Source organism: Xiphophorus maculatus, chromosome 18 (genome assembly GCF_002775205.1).
Source record: "Xiphophorus maculatus strain JP 163 A chromosome 18, X_maculatus-5.0-male, whole genome shotgun sequence".
Taxonomy (NCBI): Eukaryota; Metazoa; Chordata; class Actinopteri; order Cyprinodontiformes; family Poeciliidae; genus Xiphophorus; species Xiphophorus maculatus.
In genome coordinates, this window is record NC_036460.1 from 21,979,841 (window position 1) to 22,003,361 (window position 23,521).

A 23,521-nucleotide genomic window follows, 5' to 3' on the forward strand; every position below is an offset into this window, starting at 1 on the left:
GGGGTCTTAAAGCACTAAATACATTCAGATGACCTTTAATTTCTTATTTGAACTCAATTAGGAATAACAATTACACTGTGTTCTCAGTTTGCTCAAATTTCTACACTTAGTTTGGGTTTTAACGCTTGTGGATTTGTGTTCATGTCCAGATACAGATCAAGACTAAAGTGTGGGTGGTTTACCCCAACACGAACCGCATGCACAGAAGAAGAATGCTAATGTTTACAAAGTAATAATGGATGCCACCGTATTTGAGTCAGTTTAAAGTTATTCAGCAATGGGAGATGACATTATTGTGACATGATCATAACAACACCAAGTAAGCTAATACAAAGAAATAGCAAATAATATCAATGGCCTTTTTGGATGCGTTTCTGTTGGTGCAGAATTATTGACACGTCTCATCATTGACATAAAAGTAGAATAAATTGCTACATTACTGTTCACAATGCAAACGATCTGAAAATAATCAAATACGTATAAAAATTAGCACCACATATGGAAGTACCACAAATCAGATTTCTGTTATGGTGGAAAGATTGGAATTGGGTCTGCCATGAAAAAGTTGGACACAGGTTGCATATGGACAAAAAAGTGGATTTGGGTCAAATTTACCTGCTGTGTGAATAAAGTCTAAAATGGCAGAATCTCAAATAGATCATTAGAAGCTGTGGTGTAAGAAGATAAGAAAGTCTTATGTAACCAAATCTGCCAAAAGTTTGTAGAACTATTCTGTTGGTAACCTACAGAATATGTTTCTAGTACAGCTGTTCAACAGACTAAAGGTAGATTTATGTAGTAAAATGAGAAAAGGCTTTAAGATTACATTTAAACCCAGAAATAACGTATCATACACAATACATTTATCCACAGTCATCTTCTGCTCAAAATACATGGCTGGGCCAGGAGCCAATGGTGTCATAAAGATATAATCACAATTTTGAACCAAACCAAAATATTTACCAATGTCCTAGCTGCAAGGTTTTCTACATATTTAGGACCAAAATATTGTTACAGGACAGACACGCAGAGCATAAATCTGCAATTATCTAGATTACCACAATGTTGATGAAACATTCTTAAAAGCATTCGGGTCTGATGATATTCCTGCATCCCAGAAGGAATATTTTAGATTTTTAAAACCCACAATCTTCCTAAATCTCAACAAAGATTCAGATTTTATAATTTTCGGTACTTTTTTTTTTTTTTTTTTTGTTTACTTTACTACACTTTTTTCAGTGGCTGTTGTGTTTAGTCTCTGGTTTGTCTTCAACTGCAGCTATCGAAATAAGCCTTCTGCTCTTCTAAGTGAAGATAATCAGATGTTTGTATATTTTGGTTCGAATTTAGTTTATAGAGAAGGGACTACAGGTGGGGTACAAAGAAAGAAAATAAGCCAGGTTGATATAAAATCTAATCTATTAAAACACAAGTAAACGTGAGACATTATGTAACAATGTCACAACATTCAATTGGAGGAGTGTTCATTGTGAAGTTAAAACAACTGAATCGTGTTCAAATGTTGCTTGTTATGTGAGTTGAACCCCTAGATTTACTCTTAAACCATCACTTGACCCATTCAAAAGCAAAACAACACTTAAGTTGATCCGTTTTTGCTGATCCTTGTTACTGATCAGCAGCCCACACTAAGACACAGAAAGAATCACTTAACACAAAGTTAGCTACATCAACCCCACTTGTACTCATATTGTGCATCAATCTTCTTACACTGGCAAATCCAGGGCTTACATTACACAGAAATAAGCAGTGGATATTGGTAGAATGAGCTTACTGGGGCATTGTTTTAACTGAGCTTTCACAGGGAATTTCCTGGCCTTCAGTTAAAGAAAGAAGATATTGAGGACAAAAATAAAGTAGTTGTTGGCCACCGTCTACGGGAGATGGAGTTCAGGGGATTTAGGGGGTGTTAAGATGATTTGTAGGCTTTTTCTCCTATCAGATAATCTAAAATGTGAGTGATTACACTGGTAATCATCTGCAAGCCCACACTGGCTCAGTCTGTGCTTAAGAGATAAAGGGCGAGAGACTGACTTAAGAATGGAGGCAGGAAGAGAGCGACAGACCTGTGAAGGAGACAACAAAAAGAGGTATAGGAGGAAGAAGGTGGCAGATTAGGATGGCCATTCTGCCTCTTCATCAGCTCCTCTGTCTCTGCATCTCTCTGTCTTTCTCTTCTGCACATTCAGATATTCATTTGTGCTTGGCCAAACAAATAGCTGACACTGCCTCATCAAAGCTTTGGATTGGCAGCCTGGGCCAAGTGGGGCTGTTGACAAGCAAGGGCACTGAAAGCAGAGGAGGAGAGGAAAGAGCAAGACAGAGAAATCCTTCCTGTAATTCCCCAAACTGTAATCCATTGGGTTTAATGGTGTATGTGTGTGCGGGGATTAGACGTTTATCATTACTGCTCTGGTGCTGTTATGTGTCGGTGTGTTAAGAGTGAGGGAAGAAAAGCCAGGCTTGCATGGAAGGCCCAACAATGCCGGCAGAGGGATTTAATCCTTAGCTCTCTATCACATATCCACATATTTGGCCAATAGGAGTGACACCTAGCTTATTCACTTCAGCTGATGCCACCGATTAGGTCTGATCTGGAGACAACCCTCACTGCACTCCCCCTCATCTACACTAATTCTCAGACATCTGTTGTTGGACTTTATTTTCGCAACATTACAGATTTTGCTCCTGTGGGAGTAAGAAAGTCTCCCATAAATCCATAGCTTCATCAGGTTAAAAATTTAGTAGTACATATTCACACGCAATTCAGTTGTGCCACTCTATTCATCTCTGATAGATTGTATAAATCACAAACAAATGTTAGCTGAGAGCAGTTATTGAAGAAGTTGTGAATATACCTGCAGGTTCAAGAGAACAAAGACAAAGTCAAAACCGGCCTGGTTAAAACTAGGGTTGAGATGTGGCTTTGACCTACCTCTCAAAGACTTGAGACCTGACTTCTACTAGTTCCTTAATGGCTTGAAACTTATATGACGTGAAAGATTTTAGACATGCGTTGAAATTGCTCCTCAGAAGCTTAAGCATGACTTTGACTTGCCACTTAATGTAGGGTGAAAAACTGGACAATTTACTTATACTCTTCTCTCAGTGACATGAGACTTCGCTTTGATTTGGCTTTTACTGGATTGACATCTAACGTGGAGCAAGACTTGAGACTTCATCTATATTTACTTGGACTTAAGGCAAAAGACAACACCCTTGACTTAAGTCTTGATTTAGACTTTGGACTTCACCTTAGATAAAAGACAGGATTTAAGTCGCACTTGCCACTGAAAGACTTTAAACTTGACTTGGAAAAATGACTTGGGAACATCTTTGCTAGCTGCTGGTAAGCTGAAACATGCTCATTAAACAACAGCTCAAAAATGTTTTTCTGCGAGTAGGGGCAAAGCTGATCACATCAATCTTTACTCTGGAGTCCACAGCCGGGACTGGCCCCGGCTTTGTCCGTTGGCTCGAGAAAAACATGAATCAAACTGAGGGAGACAGATTAGCCTTTGGTAACAAGGGATAATGGTAAGAACATAAGAAAAATATACTTTCACCATCAGCAGATACAAGCCTGGACATCTTTCTTTTAAGCTAACGCACTAATTCACGGGTCGGCAGAAACCCTCCCAAATGTACACACGCTGAACATGTGTCCTGCAGATGTAGTAGCTATGAAAAAAGGCCCCTGTTCTCCTTGTGTATATGAGATAGAAAGAAAGTGAGTTAGAGAAACACAGAAACAAGAAATACCTGAAGAATGCAAATACATGGGGGAAAGAAAGAAGGAAAATTAAATGAACATTAATTCTCCCTTAGAAATTCCCCCTCCTCAGCACAAGGAGATGAAAGAGGAGTTGTGTGCGTTCTGATATTTATGTCTTCTTAAACACACGGCTGGAGTTTTGGTTTGGTAGATGGGGGCCTTGGCTGCAAGGGTATCCAGGGGCCCCTTATTGCCTGGTTTGCTAATTAGGCATAAATCTGTACGATTGAGCCAATGGTGGATTAATTAACTGTTTATTTCTCTTCACTCCTCCCCTGGAACCACCAGATCTGGGCCGTGGGATGTGGAGGAAGAGTGGACGAAGTATTGGGTGTGGCATTTTGGACAAATGAACGACTCTGACAGTTGTAAATGTGCGTGTGCATGTGTGTGTGGCCTTCTGTAAATAATGTGTCAGCGCTGTCTTTTTAAATGAATGTGGGTGGATGTCTCTGTCATTAGTCACACCGCTATGCTTGTTAGGTTGGAGTGGCGACTGCAATGCAATACTAAAAGTACTAGGCAAGGGCACGAGGGACTAGGAAGCAGAGACCAGAGGAGTGGCTAAAGACTGAGGACAATGATGAGAGATGGGTGGGATAAAATGGTGTATTAGGAAGGTAAAAGGAGAGAAATAAGTGGTTGGCTGTGCGTGTGTGTCTATTGGGGATCCGGGTAACGCTGCAATCTGTACACAATTAGGACTCCATTAGAAGTTTAAAACAACTCATGACTTCCATCTGTTCCTGAGGCTGGGAATGTAAGATTGGAGACGACAGGTGTCTAAATGTTTATCAGCCCTGCTGCGTTTATTCTTGTGTCTCTGAGGTAGGAGGAAAAATGACCTGCACAAATCTTACTCAAACTAACATTCACTGTGGCAAGAATAAAACATGTGCTGTTCAAAACCTCGGGAGTCAGGACTACATGTACTTTGGCAACAAGAGTATAACTCTATACAACTATGAGGTTAAACACAAATTAGGCACGAGCACTCGCATAAGCTTGCACATCAATTAACAAAAAAAAAAGCTACAAAGACAAATCTGTTTACATTTGAGATCTGAAATGTATTGATATTAAGCCAAATGGATAAACAGGTTTTCAATTTCACGATCTTTGATGATCAGGGACATTCAGCTGTTTTTTAAAGACTAAAAACAACAAAGACGCAAGACTAGCTTTAGATGATTATTTTTGAATTGTCAACTACAAGGTAAAGTTAACTTAATATATGGCTAAATTATTATACTACAACTTTTTAAAGTAAAAAGTATAAATATTTCCCAAGGTAAAAACAGTCCTTAAAAAACACAACAGACCACAACTAAAGAACATGATAAACAGACTTTCAGCTCTTCGTGCAGGTTCATATCAAGAACTGAGGTGTGCTGTGATGGTGCAAGGGTTAAGCACAACCCCCATATGGAGGCCTTAGTCCTCGACGCGACTGTCACAGGTTCTATTCCCAGCCTGGCGACCTTTGCCACATGTCTTCCCCTTCTCTCATAACCCTCTTTCCTGTCAATTAACTATCAAATAAAGGCCAGTAGAGCCTATAAAGAACTTCATTCAGAAGATTTTAATTTTGACAAAATCAAACACTACCTTTTAATGGCACCAACATTTTGTGACTTCTTGTCACCACTTGGTCCTAAATCTCCTTTTACGTCGTTCTCATAATCTACTTGTGTACTTTACCAAATGTTGCCAGTTTATTTCTCGTGACAGTTGGGTATTTTTGATGAAATAGGGCTAAAATGTTTGAAAATGTTTAAACCATACATTTAATTTAAATGTTTAGCATGGTGTTTTCAGCAGATTTTTTATCACTCTGCAATTGAACTGATTGTTGTTTTGATTCCAGTTTTTAAATGTCGTACGTTTACAACCATAATGCCCAAGCAACGGTTTGGTTGGTCAGGTAAGAAACAGTTTGTTGGTACACGGCCACATCTGGAGCAAGAACATTGAGTAAAGAGTAACATTTGTTAGACATGTGCTTTGATTCATAATACATGGTTAGGGTTGTGGGTGGATTTGTATAATAATTACAAATGAATTTGAAGAGTTGTATTTCAACGCATTTTGTATTATGCTTCATTTACACTGATGAGAATGGCTCTTCATTGTATTTGGTCTAAAAAAAAAAAAAAAAGACCTTCCCGAAATAAGTCAAATAATTTGAAATTATAGTGTATCATTAAGCAAGACAAAGCAGAACTAGTTGCTAAATCTGTCCAGGGTCAAGCAAGGCAACATGACCATTTCGGTCAACGTCGTTATATTAGTTATACATCTGAACTTAAACATTCATTAAAACAACCATCTGTGCATCTCCAACGTCTATTGGGAAAGACTTTATTTATTTTATCACATTGCAGTAACATCTACTCATCATATCACAATCTTTATTTGACCAAGAACCTTCTTGAACCTACAATTTAGCTCCAATCCTTCATCCAGCTCCACATGTCACCCCCTTTGAGCATTTTATGCAGATTTGCAGCCAATTTGTTGCTTTCCAACTGCAAAATAAATATAATAATGAGTGGGAAGAAATTCTTTAAGCATGTGTGTAAAACACTTTTCAAGTGCAAAAGAAAGATTCATGGGGATGTTCATGCAGTGCGCAATCAAGCCGCCGTCTGCACAGCCTCCCCAGCAATGAAACATTTAATCTGCAATGAACACTTTTCTGTCGTTTTCTCTCCCTCTTTTGGACCTTATTCCTCTGCACCCCCACCCCTTTCCTGTTAGCCTCTATCTTCTTTTCTCTCTCTCTCTCTCTCACTCTCTCTCTCTCTCTTTCTCTCTCGGCCTTGCTGGAGATCTTTCCCTCTGGCTGCCAGAAACCACAATCATAAAATTATTAAAATGCTGTTTGGCTGCCATTAATCAGCAGTGGTGATAAATCCTCGTGTGGGAAGTGACAGAGCATTAGTAACATACCTCTTGGCCTCAAAGACAGAGAGTAATGAGCCACGAGCCGGACCGGGTCAATCATAAACTCATCAAATGCGTCATTTAATTTCTTCATTTAGACAAACACAATTTGTTTATGGGAAGATATCAGGTGTTGTGGAATGAGAAACGGCGCTGAAATGCTGGTGCATTAATCAGGGCTTGATTACACGCGACTCTGCGGTTGTTTATCCTAATTTCATTCATTTCCATCAACAAAGCAAACACAGACGAACACAGCCATTAGTGATGGCTGGGGATGGCACAATTACAGCCTCGTATTAAATAAAGTGATGATGAATGGTCCAATACAAACTAAAACAAAGGGGTTTTTATTACTTCAAATCCATTCCAGCCTTTGCCTTCCTGGTGTGAAAAGAGGGGAGGCGCCGTTTCAACTTTACCACCGAGACATATTGATGAGAAAGAAAGAAAAAAAAATGGGGAGGGGGACTGAAAAAAAAACTTTTAGAGAAGTATTAACTCCTTTGAAATGACAGTTGGTTATATATGATAGCAAAAGGCTGCCTTATGCATGGAAACTTCTGTCACAGTTACATTTTTAATTGAAATCAGTGGGTGAGCTTGTTATTGAAGCAACCGAACCCGTGACGGCAACACACAGAAACACACAAGCGCATAATCCGTTTACCTACGATGCACACAAACGTTACACAGCGAGCACTTGTGTGCATGTGTGTGTGTGTGTGTGTGTACCCCACATACCCCCCACAGGAGTTGATAAAGATGAAGAAACTAGCAGCAAAGTCAGAGATTTTTCTTGATCATGCAAGGCTTCAAGAACCTAACCAGCATGTTTGCAGCCTGTTGATGCAGGGTAACCACAACGCTTCCAAAACAGCATGGGACGTCCACGTTTTTCTCCATGCTGTACTGCTGAGTGCAAGGGATTAAAAATAAAAACATGACAAAAAGGCCTTAAAAGGCGCTGCAAGACTGACCATCTGCATTTAAATAATGTTTCATTATTATCTTTTAGAAAATCACAAATTTTTTGGGTAGGGGTAAACATTTAGCAGTTAACTGCAAAATGAATGAAAGACATACTGCTTTCCCTTTTCTGCATCAGCTACAACCCAGCTGAGAAGAGATATAATTCCTTATATCTCTTCTGCAGAAAAATGGCAGGCAGATGAACTAAAGTTTGGACAGATCAAGGCTAACTCTTTGTTTGCCGTTAGTATTTATGCTTGGCTAACTCATTACAAAAACACACTGATGTTTAAAAGTCCACATTCATAGCTATTTTTACCTATTTTGATGGAAATATATCTAAGAGAATGTTTATTTGAGACTGTCCATTTTTAATTACTAATGTCTGTTTTCATTTACATACTTTCGATATTGTTACATAAAGGGAAAAAAAACGTAAACATTTTCGTTTTGTTTCCTTCACCAAAGATTTTGCCGAATTATGATTTCAAAGATGGTGAGCGAACTGGATGTTACATTTTAAATACTATTACATGCTTAGTTGCCATCCCAGATTTTCACAACACATTTATAAGAATGACAGTAACATAATATTAATAATTAATACATATTTTCTTTGTCTCTATATATGTTTTTTGTGGAACACCACAAACAGGCGCACCATTAAACTGCTTAACTACTTGACGATATTTCCATTTCGTTTGCAGTTTTAGGGTACCTGCTGTTGTCTACTATGTGTAGCTTTACTTCTTATGTGCCTTCCAAATCACTCCTAATTTGAGCAGCTGAATTGAATTTCCCTTTTGGATTACTAAATTATTTCTGAAATGAGATAAACTGAATTAAATTAAACTTAATATTTGCTTAGAAACATGTTTAATTTAAAAATGATGTCTCACAATGCAATAAAATCCCAGTACATTGAAAAAACACAAGCAATATAAAGGACATTTTCAATTTTCGTATTCAGTTTAGAGTAAAGGAGAGGTCAGAAAGTTAAGAAACATTACAGTCTTCAACACAAGTTACCTCTTCTAATAATTACATTTAAAAAAGGGCTAAAACACAGTTGATTAACACGTCATATCAAAGTGTGTCTTTTATACTCTATGCCTGTAATTACTTTAAAATTTATGTAGAAGCCAGTTTTTCCTTTGATGTTAAAGTGTCTCCTTCTGTCAGAGGTTAGCGCTACTTGGGAGGTAAAGTACTCCTTGTAAAAGATGAGACTTGTGTGCTCAGGGTGCCACAAGGAGCAGTCTCACCCTGCATAAATTCACAGACCACCAATCATGATTAACAACCAACACTTCTGTAATAGGTAAAAATGCGATTACATTCCTGGCATAATTGCACAGCGCTGGCCTTAACATGAAGAATAGTGTGTCAGAGAGCAGAAATTACTCCAAATCATGAAGTAAAGTGCAGGTCAGCGCCGCTGTAATCCATTTATGTCTAATTCAAGGCCAATTGAGCTGCCACATCCATTAAATCCCTGCAGAAACATTTACAAAATGGAGGAGATGGCATGATTCTATGAAAACATGATTTCACAAGACAGCCTGCTAAAATATTTACAGCTCTTCCCTCACAAAGATTACCCAGCAAAAATGCCACATGAATTCAAAAATACAATCTCTACTGAGTTTTCTTTATCCTCAGTATGATCTGCATTCTTTACCTTTCTGCTTCCCTTTCCACCTCCGCCCAAAATGCTCCGCCAGCAGTCCAAGGTAATTAAATTACTTCGCAAAGTTTACTTAACAGTAAATGGTTAGCTAAATTTAAGGTGATTGCAAATTTGCTTTTATTCCACTTCAATGGCTGGCCTCAACAAGGCTCGACTGCAAATAATTAGCACATACATTTGCATCGAAATCGTTTAAAACCATATGTTGGAAGATTATGGAAAGCGGGCAAATTTAAAATATTCTTTTTTTCTGTTATGGAAATGCCTACATGTCGAGAGAAGACGGGAGGAGGGAAGCAGTCGTCTGCATGTGGATTCGAACACCGACGAGTAGGGGAGCGAAAAACCTGAGGGGCTGGCGGGGGGGCTTACTTGGAGGAGCTCTTTCTCAAAAGCTCGCCAGATGCCATTTGAAATCTGCCCACTGAAGGTAAACAAAGCTTACACAATCACTTACTCTCCTGCTCTTTCTCACACACGTCCACAGAATCAGAGTGATTTCTTTAACAGGCTCCGACTGGCAAAGTATACACTGCTCCCCAAAGTAAGACGAGTAAAGTTGTGCATAATTTGACAAGCATGTACGGTAAGTAACACCTCCGATATCAGTGAAATCTATAGTTGTACCTGTGAAGATGGCGAACACAGAAATAACACACATCAACAAAAACATATACAATTTAGAGATGCAGGTCTTGGCTTGTTCCGGAGTTCAATAAATTACCTCATGACTAGAAAATGAGCGAATGATTATTAAACATGTTCTGTATATAACATGGAATTTCACACCAATTTCAAAACCTTGACCTGAATATTTCTTAGTGTAAGTCTGCTAAAAAAAAAACTCAGAAATAAAATTATTTTGAAGATATGTTTACTTTTAGTTATCTAATTAATGATTATTAGTTCTAATTTACATACCAACCTGAGCAAAAGGAAACAAATATTATATTTCAAAATTCCGTTTTATTTTTTTCCCCCTTTTCATGTATCATTACTGTGGTCATTCTATAAAAGCCATAAAAACCCAGAAAATTATATTTAAACATGTTCACAATGACACATTTGTCATGAAATCTATTTTTAGACAAGTTCCTATAAAGCTTATGATCTAAAATAAAAATCTGACCAAATCGTAAGATCCAGTGATGCATAACATTGAGCTCAGTCAAGTGGCCCAGTCAAAGTCCAGACCTCAATCAGATGAGGAATTTGTAACAGGCAATTCACAGTCAGTAGCCACACTACCAGGAATAACATTTCAGAATCTATAGATGTACAAGATGTGATTGCAGCAAAATGTGCATTTAGTTGAAGGGAGGAGGTCTTTATGCAATCACTTACTTTATGTTTAATATTTTTATTTATTGCTATTAATTTGTGGAAATCAGTTTCCACTTTAAAATTGCGATTTTTCTTTGCACATTTTTTGTTAATAAAGGCAAAATGTGTTCATCATGGGTGAATACCTTTTTTTTTACAGGCACTATAGATGTTGTTTGCAAACAGAGAACGTTAATTCTCCAGCGAGATAACAAAAAATATGGCTGTGCTTTAATATTGTGAAATCTCGTTAGAAGCTTTTTAGTAATGAAATATTCTGTTCACTTTATAAATATTATTTTCCCAATTTAGAAGAGAGGTTTCAAATGGCAAATGGGGGTCTGGATCCAGACATAAGTGCAGTCATCTTTGACCAAGATCGGCTGTTACATTCCTGAATGCCAGGTTAATAAGGATAAAATGAAATGAAAAATATTTATTTTTATAGTATTCCTCTCAAGTGCATTTCTGACATTGAAGGTATTGCCACAGAGAACAATTCTAGTTTCACACACATTATATTTTAGTCAGTTTTAGCAAAAATACGCTTTTAAAACAGGGAGAAATAACCCCCACAATTTGTTATCGTTTCCTTATACATGTCTTGGAGAAAATCGAAAAACTAATTCTGCACACAGCATGGAGACCTGTTATATACACTTGCATTTGAGTCCCAAAAAATGTAAATAGCTGTATAGAATTTCAGCTGGTAGTTCTGCTGAAATTCTTGTACAGCAAATAATCAGCCCATCTTTAGTGCTCTGATGATACTTACTTAAAACTTTTGGTATTAGCATTAGCCTACAGGATAAAGCATTACTCTGTCAAGCTTTATTGAACTGACCCCATAAGTGGCAGGGCTGAGAGGACGAGAGGGGGTATCGCTGGGCTACACAAAAAGGACGCAGAAGGGCCTTGTGTTTATTATACCCATAAAACAAACCAAAAAAATCAATTGTACATAAACCTCTGATCCCGTCAGTTCTTAGGTCACCCGTTTCTCCCCGCTGCAGCTTATACAGGAACCTCCGAACCGAAAAAGCTGTTTCTCATTAAAAAGAAACGCACTTACAGGTACAGAGCACGAAACGTCAGGCAAATCCTTCCTTTGAACACACTTTCTTATAAGAAGATGGGAGAAACAGCTTGAGGCAAGAGGCTCCAAGTATGAGATATGACTCTGTATATGAAGTTTGATAAAAGCTTTCTATCCATCCACTCTTCTCATCGGTAGGTCAGTCTGTTTGACACTGCTGTCAGCTTGCAAGTAGGTGAGCATTAGAGGTTGTTTGTTAAAATCTAATTCAGGTATTTGAGTCCGATATAAGGCCAAGCCCCACTCCCCTCTCTGTCTCAGAGACATAATTAAGAGCGTTGACTGGAAGAGTGAGGTAATGGCACATAAATCCTGCTGATCAATGGTTACAGAGGCTAAATTACAGGACAGCCCAGTGCCATTATCCTGCCGAAGGACGGCATTCCTGTAAGCAGGCAAAGGGACTTCAACCGCTGGTCAGAAATACTTACATTAAAGCGAAACAAAGAGGAGGCTGCATGGAACTAGTTCTACCTTTACGACACAGAATCTCAATGAAAATAAAATAGCTAAATGATGTGAGAGTACTCCAGCTGAAATATGAAGCTTAATTTGTGAGCTGCAAAGTAAAGTTTATGGACTGTGCAGTTATGTCTTCATTTTTTTCATTTACTTCATTCTTAAATTTGAATCTTAACATCAACTGACCTGTATGTGGATGAACATGCATACCACGCTCTGTGCTACTCCGTTTCTGAAACTGATCCAACATGACATCAGCGTATTATCTGTGGTTCTCCAACGTTTTGGATTCTCTAATACAAAATAACAGCAGCACAGTTGTGCAGAGTGTAATTTATAATTTTCCGACTGCATATGGGAATATTGATAGCACAAACCACCTTATCAATCATCATGGCGCTGCTCATTTATCACCACTGAATTAATCTCTTGTAAGAAAAATATTACTATTATAAGTGCATTTCAATAAAGTGAAATATCACAGAGAAGGTGTATTAGTAATTTAATTTCACACTTAAACCTAGTATGTTGCATATAAAATGTTTGTTGTTTTAATAGAGAAATGTTATGAGTTGTGAATCATGAAGAAGACGGTCACTGGCATCATAAGAACAGAGTGCTCAATCTAAGCACATTAATGGAAAGTTAATTGGAAGAAAAAACTGTGGTAGCAAAGGGGGCACAAGCAGCAGGAAGGAACAACCACAGTTCTGGGAAGAATGTGAAGCAAAACCCATAAAAGGGTTTGTTACAAATCTACAAGCTGCGGACTGCGGATAGAGAAAGGACATGGCTAAAAAATTTTACATTCCTTTTGTTCAGCCACTGGACTGTTGCTCATCTTGCAAATCATAGTGAACTGTTCATTTAAATTGAAATGTATGGACCCATGAACAGAATGAAGTGAGTTTCCAGAGTCAGTGATGATTTGGGGGATCATGTTATCTGCTGTTGTTGGTCTGCTGTGTTTATCATCTCCAAAGTTAGCAGTGCAGCTGTCAACCAGGATATTTTGGAGCACTTTATGCTTCCCTCAGCTGACAAGCTTCACAGAGACACTGATTTCATTTTCCAGCAGGACTTGGCACCTGCCCACTCTGCCAAAGACACCAATGGCCATTGTGTTGCTGTGCTTAATTGGCCAGAAAAATCAAACTGATTACATGCAGCAATTCATGCAAAACGAGCTCTCACCAGGTACTTAGTCCACAAACTGGACCACAACAAGAGCTAAGGCGCTTTTGTTTTGTTTTCTTATTCTGCAATTTTTTTTAACTTGAGAGATTAGTAAGAACTGCAAACTAAAATTATTTTAGGATTGGTGGTTATTTTTGAATGTTGCTGAATCATATTTAGATTTTACCATTTAAAACGGCAACAGATGAACTGACATGCTGAAAACGTTCTTTACTCTTGTAATTACACCACACCGCTCTTCTAAAACAACAGAATGTGCCCCCCATTAATTTTATCTTAAAAATCCCCTTATTGCATTACAGTACCCAGTTGTCACAGCAAAGTGGTACATGCTGAGGGAAGAATAATAAGACATTTGGAAACACTGGCAAATAGCATGTTATTAGTAGTTATTGCAGGGTAACTCCCCTGAAGTTTTCTAATAGAAATCCCCTATGAAAGGAGGGTCATGTTAGAACACCAAAATGACCACTGTGATAGGTAATTAAAACAAAAAACTTCAACTGGATTCCCAAAAGAATCTGTGTTGCATTCAAACAAACACATAAAAACCGAGAAAACACAGAATCCAAGCAACTAGATCTTCTCCAAGTCTCTGTGCCAATCAACTCTTATCCTCACAGAACAAAAGGTGGCAGCCTCCTAAATGTGGCAAATTAGCCCTTTAGTTCCAGAGGGGGTAAGGTGACACCCTCCTTGTATGTGGTCTGTTCAGCACACATCTGTCAGGGCGTGGGGTGCGCCAGGGGGCAGTGGGAGGAAAAGCGGGATGTGGAAGCAATGAGGAAGCTGAGAGCTTGAGAGAAAGGGTGTGTCTGTGTGTGAAGGACCCATGCAGAGAGAGAAAAGTCTAAAACACGGTATTCACTGTGGAAGTATTAATCATAAAGGGAAAGGGTGATGCTATTAAGCTGAGCTAATCAGGCACCATTCTGCTCCTTTGTGCCTGTCACGCATTAAAAAAGCAAACACAAACACACCAAAATATATAGAGAACAGTGGAGATAGACTGATACATGAGATGCTGAAGATGATTGTCTTTTGTATGTTACAAAAATGACTTATAACAGACTTCAAGGCAAATGTTTGATAGTATGTTTTGTTTAACACCGCCACTGTTGACTGAGTAGTTGTAGTTTTTAATGTCAGATTCTACACGGGTCGCAGGAAAGTTAAAAATATCAACACAAGATAAACACATTCTGCTTTAAAATAAGATTTTAAAAAATCAGTTTTGTTTTTTGTCTTTTTCTTGCAAGAGAAGCTTTTAAAGAATTTCACAAATACATGGATTTTTAACTTAAGAAGGTAATAAATACCTTCTTAAGTTAAACAATTATGTTTGAAGTTTCAATTTATGATTTTGGCCATCATGGATCTCTCTGCACCTTCAGCTTCTATAGTGCCTTGCCAAAGCATTTCTGCCTCTAGAAGTTTTTAACATTTTCTCCCGTTTACTGTGAAGGGAACATGGGAACCATGTGAAAGAAAGTTATCTGGTCAGTTGAGATTAAAATCCAATTTTTCAGCTCTCACATATCTAACACGCTATATGTGGTGATAAACTACATATTCGGTATGTTAACAGGACTTCCGTAGCCACTTTGACACATGGTAGTGGCAGCATCATGTCGTGGGAATGCTTTTCTTCAGCTGGTCAAGGCCATCCCGAATGGAACAGAAGTTCTAATCTGGAAGACCATGTATTATTTTCTTTTTATTTCACAATGATGAGCTATGTTCCTTTAATCTATCACATAAAAATTTAAATAAAACACATCGATGTTTGTGAATGTAATGAAACAAAATGCTTTTCCCAGGAAACAGAAAACTTTCAAAGAAAAGTGCAATAGTAAAAGATACTGTTTTAACCTTTTAGTTAAGCAGCATTTAGTAATGAAACTTTGACAAATTTAAGATTGAGAATGAAGAACTGAGCTTTCCTCCTACCAAACCCACCAAGGTATCAAACCAGAGAGAGAAAATTAATTCAGACCAGTGAGGCCCTTCCAAGTTCAAGCCTCTGATGAGATCTTAAGGATTGTTTGTTTTTCTGCTGTCGAAGGTTCAAATAGGGAGAAGGAGAAGGTTTTGATGACCTCCGGCCTTCAGGTCCTAAGTGGGTGTTCTGCAAACACTCCCTATTGACGTGTGGATAAGTAGAAGCCCGCTGCCGTGCAAAGTACTTATGCTCATTTGAGTGGAAATGGACATCGCTGTGAAAAGAGCAAAGACCCGAGCAAGTGGCTGAAAAGCAGAGAGCACAATATGAAGAGTGAAAGTGTCATGGTTGCCGTGTGTGTGCACGAAAATATGTGTGAATGCAAAAATCGTTCCTTTTGTGAATGTTTTGCAGGGAAGCTGCAGCGGCTGCGGCTCAGTAGATGACGACGCAAAAATGTACAGCAGTGAGAAATAAAAGGCTGAACTTCCTCTGCAGTGAGCACCTGTCCAGAGGGTTTCCTTGTGATGTGGAAATCAAAGTGGAGACACAAAAAATCTGGAGGAACGGATCATGATTTAGCAGACAATACAAAGCATTGTTGCTGTTACTTCGAGCTGGCTACTTGGAACAGTACAAATACAGTCCTTCTAAAAACATGCAACACAATGCTTTTCTGCACTGTCGCATGACAGCCACAAGCTCAAAGGTATTCAGTGATTTTTAGCCCATTGAGCTAGCAGTTTGGCACATCTAGCCATTGTAACGCATGAATATGCTTTGACATAAACCATTCCACCGTATCTGTGGCTGGATGTTTACCTCCGGTCCAATCTCACCCCCGTTTCCGATTGTAACGTAGACTATGTAAGGACTTATCTTTTCTTCCAACTACTCACTTTTATTCAAAAGTTTTTTTGTATCAACATGTGAAACTGTAATCAAATGAAATAAATAATATAAAATAAAAAAAGTATTTTGCAACTTCTAATACATTTGCATACAAAACTGAATCCTATTTTCCTCCCCATCAGGTTTGATACCCTACCCAATTTCTGACAAAAAGGCGTAACCCAAGCATGATGCGACCACCAAATGGTTGCACTCAGATTTATTCAAGGGAAGCATAGTAAAGAGGGCTAAATAAAAGTTTATACTCTATTTTTTTTAAAAGCACATTTTACAAACTTTACTTCCATTTAGTTCTTCTGTCAAAATAAACAGAAGTTTCCGGTTGTAATGTGGGAAATTGGGACTAAATTTAAGGGCAATGAATCGTTCTTCAAACCATTGTACTAAGGTGGCAATAAAAATACTTACGTAATAATTTTAATTATTAATTAAAGTAATAAACAACCCTGTCTTGAAAACCTGGAGTTTCTGTGTGTGTTTATATGTATGATATGTAGGCCAGGCAGGAAGTGACCCATAAACATATCCATCCAGCTCTTTCATTGGGGGCCAGTGTTGCCCTCCTCATCCTACTCCATACACGCACACCCCCACACACACGCACACACACCCATCGAAGGCCCCCAGTGAGAGCTAAGCAGGCCAGCGGGCCAGCCGAGGGGGCTCATTACAGGTTCACAGAGCCCCCCAACACAAAAGGCCTGAGCCGCTTTAGCCATGGGATGATCTGCTCTCTACTGACTAGAGAGAGTCCATAGACGGACAAAAGAAGGGAGGAGGAGGGTAAGAGGTGGAAGAGAGCATAGACGAGGAGAGGAGAGGAGTGGAAAGGAGAGCCGCGGGCTTTAAGGATGTCAGGAGACCCCGAGAGAGAAAGCCTGGCGGGCGCTCAGAGAGGAACGGAGGGAAGGAGGAGGAGGAAGCTTAAGCTCCACGGCTACGTCAGGACATTAACATTCACACAACCTTCCAACATCTGCTGCTTCCTCCTTGCCCTCCATCCCTATCTCCCTCTGCCCACCAACAACTCTGGAACAAAGACAGGAGGATGGCGAGTGAGCTGAGAGACACAAGGGGGACAAATAAAAAAAAGTCACTAATAAAGAAGTGTAGCCAAAATAAATGAAGGATTGACTACACGATACTTAGCATCTGTTGGTTGACTGAAGTATTAATAATGATTTTTGAATAAAAAAGATGGCAGTGAAAAACAATATGCATTCCTAGAATTTATCTGATTGGTTTAACTAAAAAAAAGTGAATCAAAGTACATTAGATTTACAAGGATGTGGGCCCCTGGGCTGGAGCCAGTTTTGATGCCCTATCTGCGACAGAAAATGTTTTCTAATGCTAATTACAATAGATAAATAGGTAGTTTTATACATGAACTGAAGCACGGCAAGTTTAAAACATCTTCTGAAAAGTAGCTTAATTTTGTTCCCATAAAATTACTAGAACTTCATCATTTTCTATTACTTGAGTATTGTTTATATTCATAAAAAGCCCAAAATGTTAATATAGTTAATCTGATGTAGACCTATGAGTTTTATATAAAGTAAAATGCAAAAAATACATTCATTAAAAAACAAAAAAATAAAAAATGTTTGGGGGCCCCCCAAACAATTGGTGCATTGGCTACTATCCTTGTTGGCCCTTTCTAAAGTCTGGCCCAGCCATTAGATATGTCTGATGGCAGGAGGGAAATGTGTATTTTTCTTTATTTTTCATTATTTCAGCTGCTGATCACCAATCAGAGTTAAATTTTTAGCTCAAATCTGCCACTAAACCAATTGTATCCACAGGCCTGACGCAGACCGTTCAGTTCTTGTCAGGACAATCTTTGACTGGGCCATAAATGTTTTATTTGGAAACCTCCATCAGAGATAGAGAGAAAAACCAGAAACCCAACCAGCGCATTAAAGCCTCTCCTCTCACGGTGCGCCAGGCCCTGAGCCTGCATCTGCAACTGTCTGGCCCGAAGCACTCAAAGCCACAAGCTCAAAGCCGGGAGGCTTTATTGCCATTAGCGGAACATTAGCGTTAAGGTGGGACGGAGAGGTCGGGGCATTTCACATGCCGAGGATAAATACTGAATCAAGATCAAGCGTTCTTCTCAAACTTGACTGCTATGCAGAAATTAAGTTGTTCCCACATCAAAAAACCCCCTCCTGTAACCAGAAGTAAACTATGTCGAGTAAATTTAAAGCATGACGAAGTACATAATACATGCCTCACAAAGCGCAATTCAGCAAAATCAGATCAAGGGATGGCAGTGTTGTTCTTTGGCCTCCGCAGCAGCTGAACAAGTCTTAAGTGAGGTGCGTATGTAGCTGGCGGGTGCTTTATAGATGATGTATAGATGCCTGGTCCTTTCATATATTTCCTGTGGTGAAATTAGAGCCCTGTTCTGAAGTGCTCTGTGTATCGGGGTGTGTGTGTGTGTGCATGACTGTAAACATGAAGACATCTTTCTCCACAGTCAATCTCTGCCTGTCACATCTGGCTCGCAACTCTACCCCTCGAATACACACTGGAAAATATACACCGTGTGCATGGTGACATCTATGACTTATGTACTGGGAGGAGAGTTTGAAATTAAGCTGCAGTGAATATGGGCCCGCGAGCGGTCAGAGTGGGTAGAGCGCGTGCGCTCCCAGTTGTCTGAGACACTGTGTATTCGAGATGTAGCTGTAGTATATGTGGGGAGAGCAGTGTGAGACTGCGTGTGGGAAACTGACAATGAAACCCAGAGAACATGTCATTTGCGATAAAATTTCAGAAAACACCTGACAGCTCTTCAGATTTTCGCAGCTTTATTCATCCTCTACTCTTATATTACTTAATAATTAGATTTTTTTTTTCTTCCCAGCCAGAATATTGTGTATTCTGGGAAAGTATTTATATTCGTTGTTCGTTTTCACAGTCTATCTAGTTACAGCCCCAAATTTCAGTGTGTTTTATTAGGATTTCATGGGAGAGACTGACAGAAAATAAATGCAAACCCCCACAAATATCTGGCTTTTAATCTGAAACGATAACCTGAGTAAAGAGATTAGAAAACCCAGCCAAAGAAGGACAGTGGTAACACTGGAGGAGATGCAATGATCCACAGCTCTGGTAGAAGAAACTATTGACAGCATAACTATTAGCTGTGGACTACGCAAGTCAGAGGTTCATGGAAGAGTGGCAAGAAAGCTGTCATTTAAAAGTGTAAAAAAGACTTACATCACTTGTTGCCCTTAAAAATGAAGTAAAGGAAACAACACACATGTAGGGGAAAGGTGCTCTGGTCATGCGAGCCCAGGTTGACATTTATATGATTATATTTATACATTAGTATATGTGAATTTTATAAACTCTGTTATCTGAGTTATAACTTGCGAGCCCATTTGTGCTACTCATGTTCCTTGAAATGGCCTCTCGAGGACAAATAAGGTTATTTGAATTGAATTTAAAATACCATGTGTGGCAAAAAAATATACAAAAATCCCCCTGAACACAACATCTCAATTGTGAAACATGATGTTGGCAGCATGGTGAGAACTTTTCTTCATCAGTGACAGAGAAGCTGGTAAGTGTTGATGAGTAATTCTGGAGGAAAATCTATTGGAAACACTAAAGCAGTCGGAGAAACTCTGGTACGATTTGAATCAAAGCAAAGTCATCTATTAGGATGGCTCACTTCCAGAACTCAAAGTCCAGTTCTAAGAATCTATGATTTTAAAATCAATATAATCAATGTTAAAATCCAATCTTAGTTTCAGATATTTTAGAAATAAGAATAGGCAACAATTCAACAATTTCTGTATCTAAATATATGGAGAAGTCAGAGACTTACAGGGAAGTGAACAAACATGAATGTTATGCACTTACCTGCTGCCTGTAGGACCAAATGCATTCGAACCTTCGCCTGCTCTGCTGGAGTCTGCAGGAAAGTGACAAACAGGAGGAGTTGTCTTGGTTACAGGTCGTCAGGAGGTAGGTCAAGTTTGTTCAAGGCAAATAGGCAGGAAAAAATGACAATAAACAGAACCAAACTTGCTTACAGAGAAAAGTAATAAAAACATCTCTATTGAAATGATGCATGTAGATTTGTTTGGCTTTAAGAACAAAGCATTTGTAAGAAACTTCAAATAAATCGCATCATGATTTTGATATACTTTATCCAATTACTGACAACTGTCTTCACGTTACCCTGTTCCTGACTGATACCTTCGTACAAAATGATTTTAAAAAATCCTTTGTAACATCTTTTAAAAAATGAGTTGTGCTGAAGTACATAAATAATTAAATGTCAAGAATATCCTTCTAGGACAACTTAGCATCATTTCAGTTTAACTAAATTCACCATAATTTATGACCAGAGTGAACTGAAGAAGTTTAAAACTGAATCAACTGAGTCTGTTTAAGGATGTGAACACTTATGCAACCAGGTTATTGCAACTTTTTTTTAATGTTTAAAAATTTTGCAAACTCATGTGTTTGTTTTCTTATTTCTGTTGGAAACTGTGGCCCAAAATTATATTTAAAGTAGAAAAAGTTTTAAGTATATCAGTATCTAGTTTTTCATGATAGAAAATTACATTTTAACAGGGGTGCAAACGCTTTTGAAAGCTTCTAAGTTAATTTGCTTGCCTGAGTAAATCAGATCCAAAGTTGGAAGAACAATCAGCTCGTTTACTTTGCCGCGCCGCCGACTGAGAGATCACACAGCCCAGGACAGATGCCATACTTGCACAACTTCATTCGTGTAATATTGTGATAAAACAGCTGTGTCCCTTAGGCTAAAACAAATTTCACCCATGATAATCTTTAACTGCCACTATTAGAGCGAATGTACCCGTAAAAATGTCCTCACGGAGTACCCAGGGACAACTTTAGCGAGTTACTAACCCCGTCATCTGTGGAAGGAAAGAAGAAAAAAAAACCCTGCTGGTGAAAAATAAAAAGAAAGCAACAACTCTGACACACCAGGGAGAATCAATGAAAAAGAGATAAAGAGAAATTTAGAGACAAAGAACGAGAGCGAGAGAAGTGAGAGGGGAAGAGAGAAAACAAAAGCTGCTGTAACAAGTCTTTGGAGAGTTGGATAAGAGGGCACAGAGAGCACATTTTACAAAGATCACAGCGAGAGACTCAACATATTCCCCTTCCTGTTGTGTGCGTGCTCGCTCGCTGGCTGGCGCGTGCGCGGGACACATTAAGCGGGAGCGAACGGGGGAGGGCCCTGTGCTCTGACAGCTGTATTGGGAGGCGCAGCTCTTTTTCCTGACATGCCCTCTCAAAAGGGCCTCGCTGTAATTCCAATATCATTGCTATTAGATTTGTGGGTCTTAATTGTCAAGAAAGAATGATAGCTACGACGGAGCTATAAAAAGGCAGTGCGCGCCGCAGATTGCTCTTGGGCAGTGCGCGCTGCAGATTGCTCTTGGAAGGTTTTGTGGAGCTGCCGGAGCACAGAGGCCCCTCGTTACCATGCAGCGGTGGAGACGGCGTGTAGGATTAGAGAGAAATTAAATGCTAATGGGGATGGGATCTGAATCTGCTGCCTGGGAGCATCATTTAGACGACAAGGCCGGGGCGTCGCTGACAGGCAGCGCTTCCTCCCTCCTCCGCCTCCTCCTACCCACCCAGCTATTGCTCTCACTGTTCCTGTCTTCTCACTCCCCACTCCCACCGCTGGCAGGAAAAAAAAAAAAATCAGATTTATCAAACTGTAAACTTGTCACTTTGTAAAAACGTCACTTTTCGGTGGCAGTCGGGGGAAATATAATGACCCGCTTTAATGTCGTGATGTCAGGGTGCTGTATCCTAGACGGAACACGCTTCAAGGCGCCGCGCAGACACCCACCGGGATGCACTTAATGCAAGTTAGTTAGGGGTAGCATGCGTGTACAGGTTTTGCTTGAAAACCTAAAATAAAATGTACTATTATGGCTTAAAAAGAAAGGCACAGCGATTGCTTCCATATTGGCGTCCACGAAAAACCGATAAAACGATATCTGTTAGCATATTTGAAGCTGTTTTCCTTGTTTACACCAAAGGCGAAGGATTAGAGGCAACAACATGAAATCGCTGTACTGGATTCAAACCCGCTGCTCTTCAGCTTATCCTGCTGAACAATTACAATGACACACAGCTCAGTCACGGTGCAATCAGTCACCTTAAGCAATAACACCACACATAAATACGTCACAATCATTTTAGTTACAGTTTATTACCATGCACACACAGTAATTACATTAGCATTTGTTTACGTTGGCCTTGAGGTATATGTAGGATCACGCATTGTGAACACACCATCACACACACACACAAAGCACGCTCAAGTGGAACTAAACATTGAATCCTAACACTGGTCCTACTCAGCACTGTCAGCACTGGAGCTCTATACAAAAATCCCAGTCAGGATTTCCCCCCACCAGTACCACGATCTGAGAGAAAAGTTATAAGTGAGAGATTGCATTAAGCTGCATCTTCCTTACTCTGTGGTATCAGATCTCAGGATGACTAAAGCGGCAACTTTAAAAAGTTACAAGAGTATCCTTCGGTTTATAGTGTTAAATAGGACATTTTACTGTTTTGAGTAACTCTTATTAGCAACTAGCACAGTTAGCATCTGTAACTGTTTCCTAGATTGTACATATTTCTAGACAGAGTCTGGTCTTCCATCAGTCAGACAACATTTTCAAGCAAGGAAAGGAGTGTATATTCTATCATATATTCCTGTCAGTTTATTTGAAAACCATTAACAAGATTAAGAAAATAAGTGGAACACAAACCAGTTTTGAAGTAATAAATGGAGACTGATAGAAAAAAATATGTCCCAAAGTATAAAGGACTGTTAAAGGCACTTAAACAGTCATAAAATTACAGATTTTTGCTTTCCAACACATTTTTCCCGTATTTCACGTAGCTACTTCCTCTGCACATAATTAATTAGCAAACAATAAAGAAGTCAGTAACTGAGCTCTCCAGAGGCAGATTTTTGCACCTCCCACAGGGAGGGAGGCATCTGAAGTGGCATCCCACCTCAATTAGGACTGTGCCATCCCAGCGTACACAAACAAACATGAGGGAGAAGATGTTCTGGGTGGGTTTCTGTTCAGAGAGACATTTTGATTTAAATGAGCGGAGATCGAATGCTAAATAGAACCAGGTGATAAGTCAGAGATGTGTTGCTCAAAA

The 23,521-nt window shown here is 39.2% G+C and overlaps 1 protein-coding gene across 2 annotated transcripts in view; it reads right to left on the reverse strand.

Annotated features, from left to right (window-relative positions):
- rsrc1 (arginine and serine rich coiled-coil 1) overlaps positions 1-23,521 on the reverse strand; it is a 140,740-nt gene that overhangs the window by 53,351 nt on the left and 63,868 nt on the right. For both annotated transcript variants that reach the window (XM_014470648.2, XM_023350713.1), the window contains exon 6: positions 20,207-20,258. In XM_014470648.2, the coding sequence (XP_014326134.2) occupies positions 20,207-20,258 (52 nt within the window). The remainder of the gene's footprint in view (positions 1-20,206; positions 20,259-23,521) is intronic.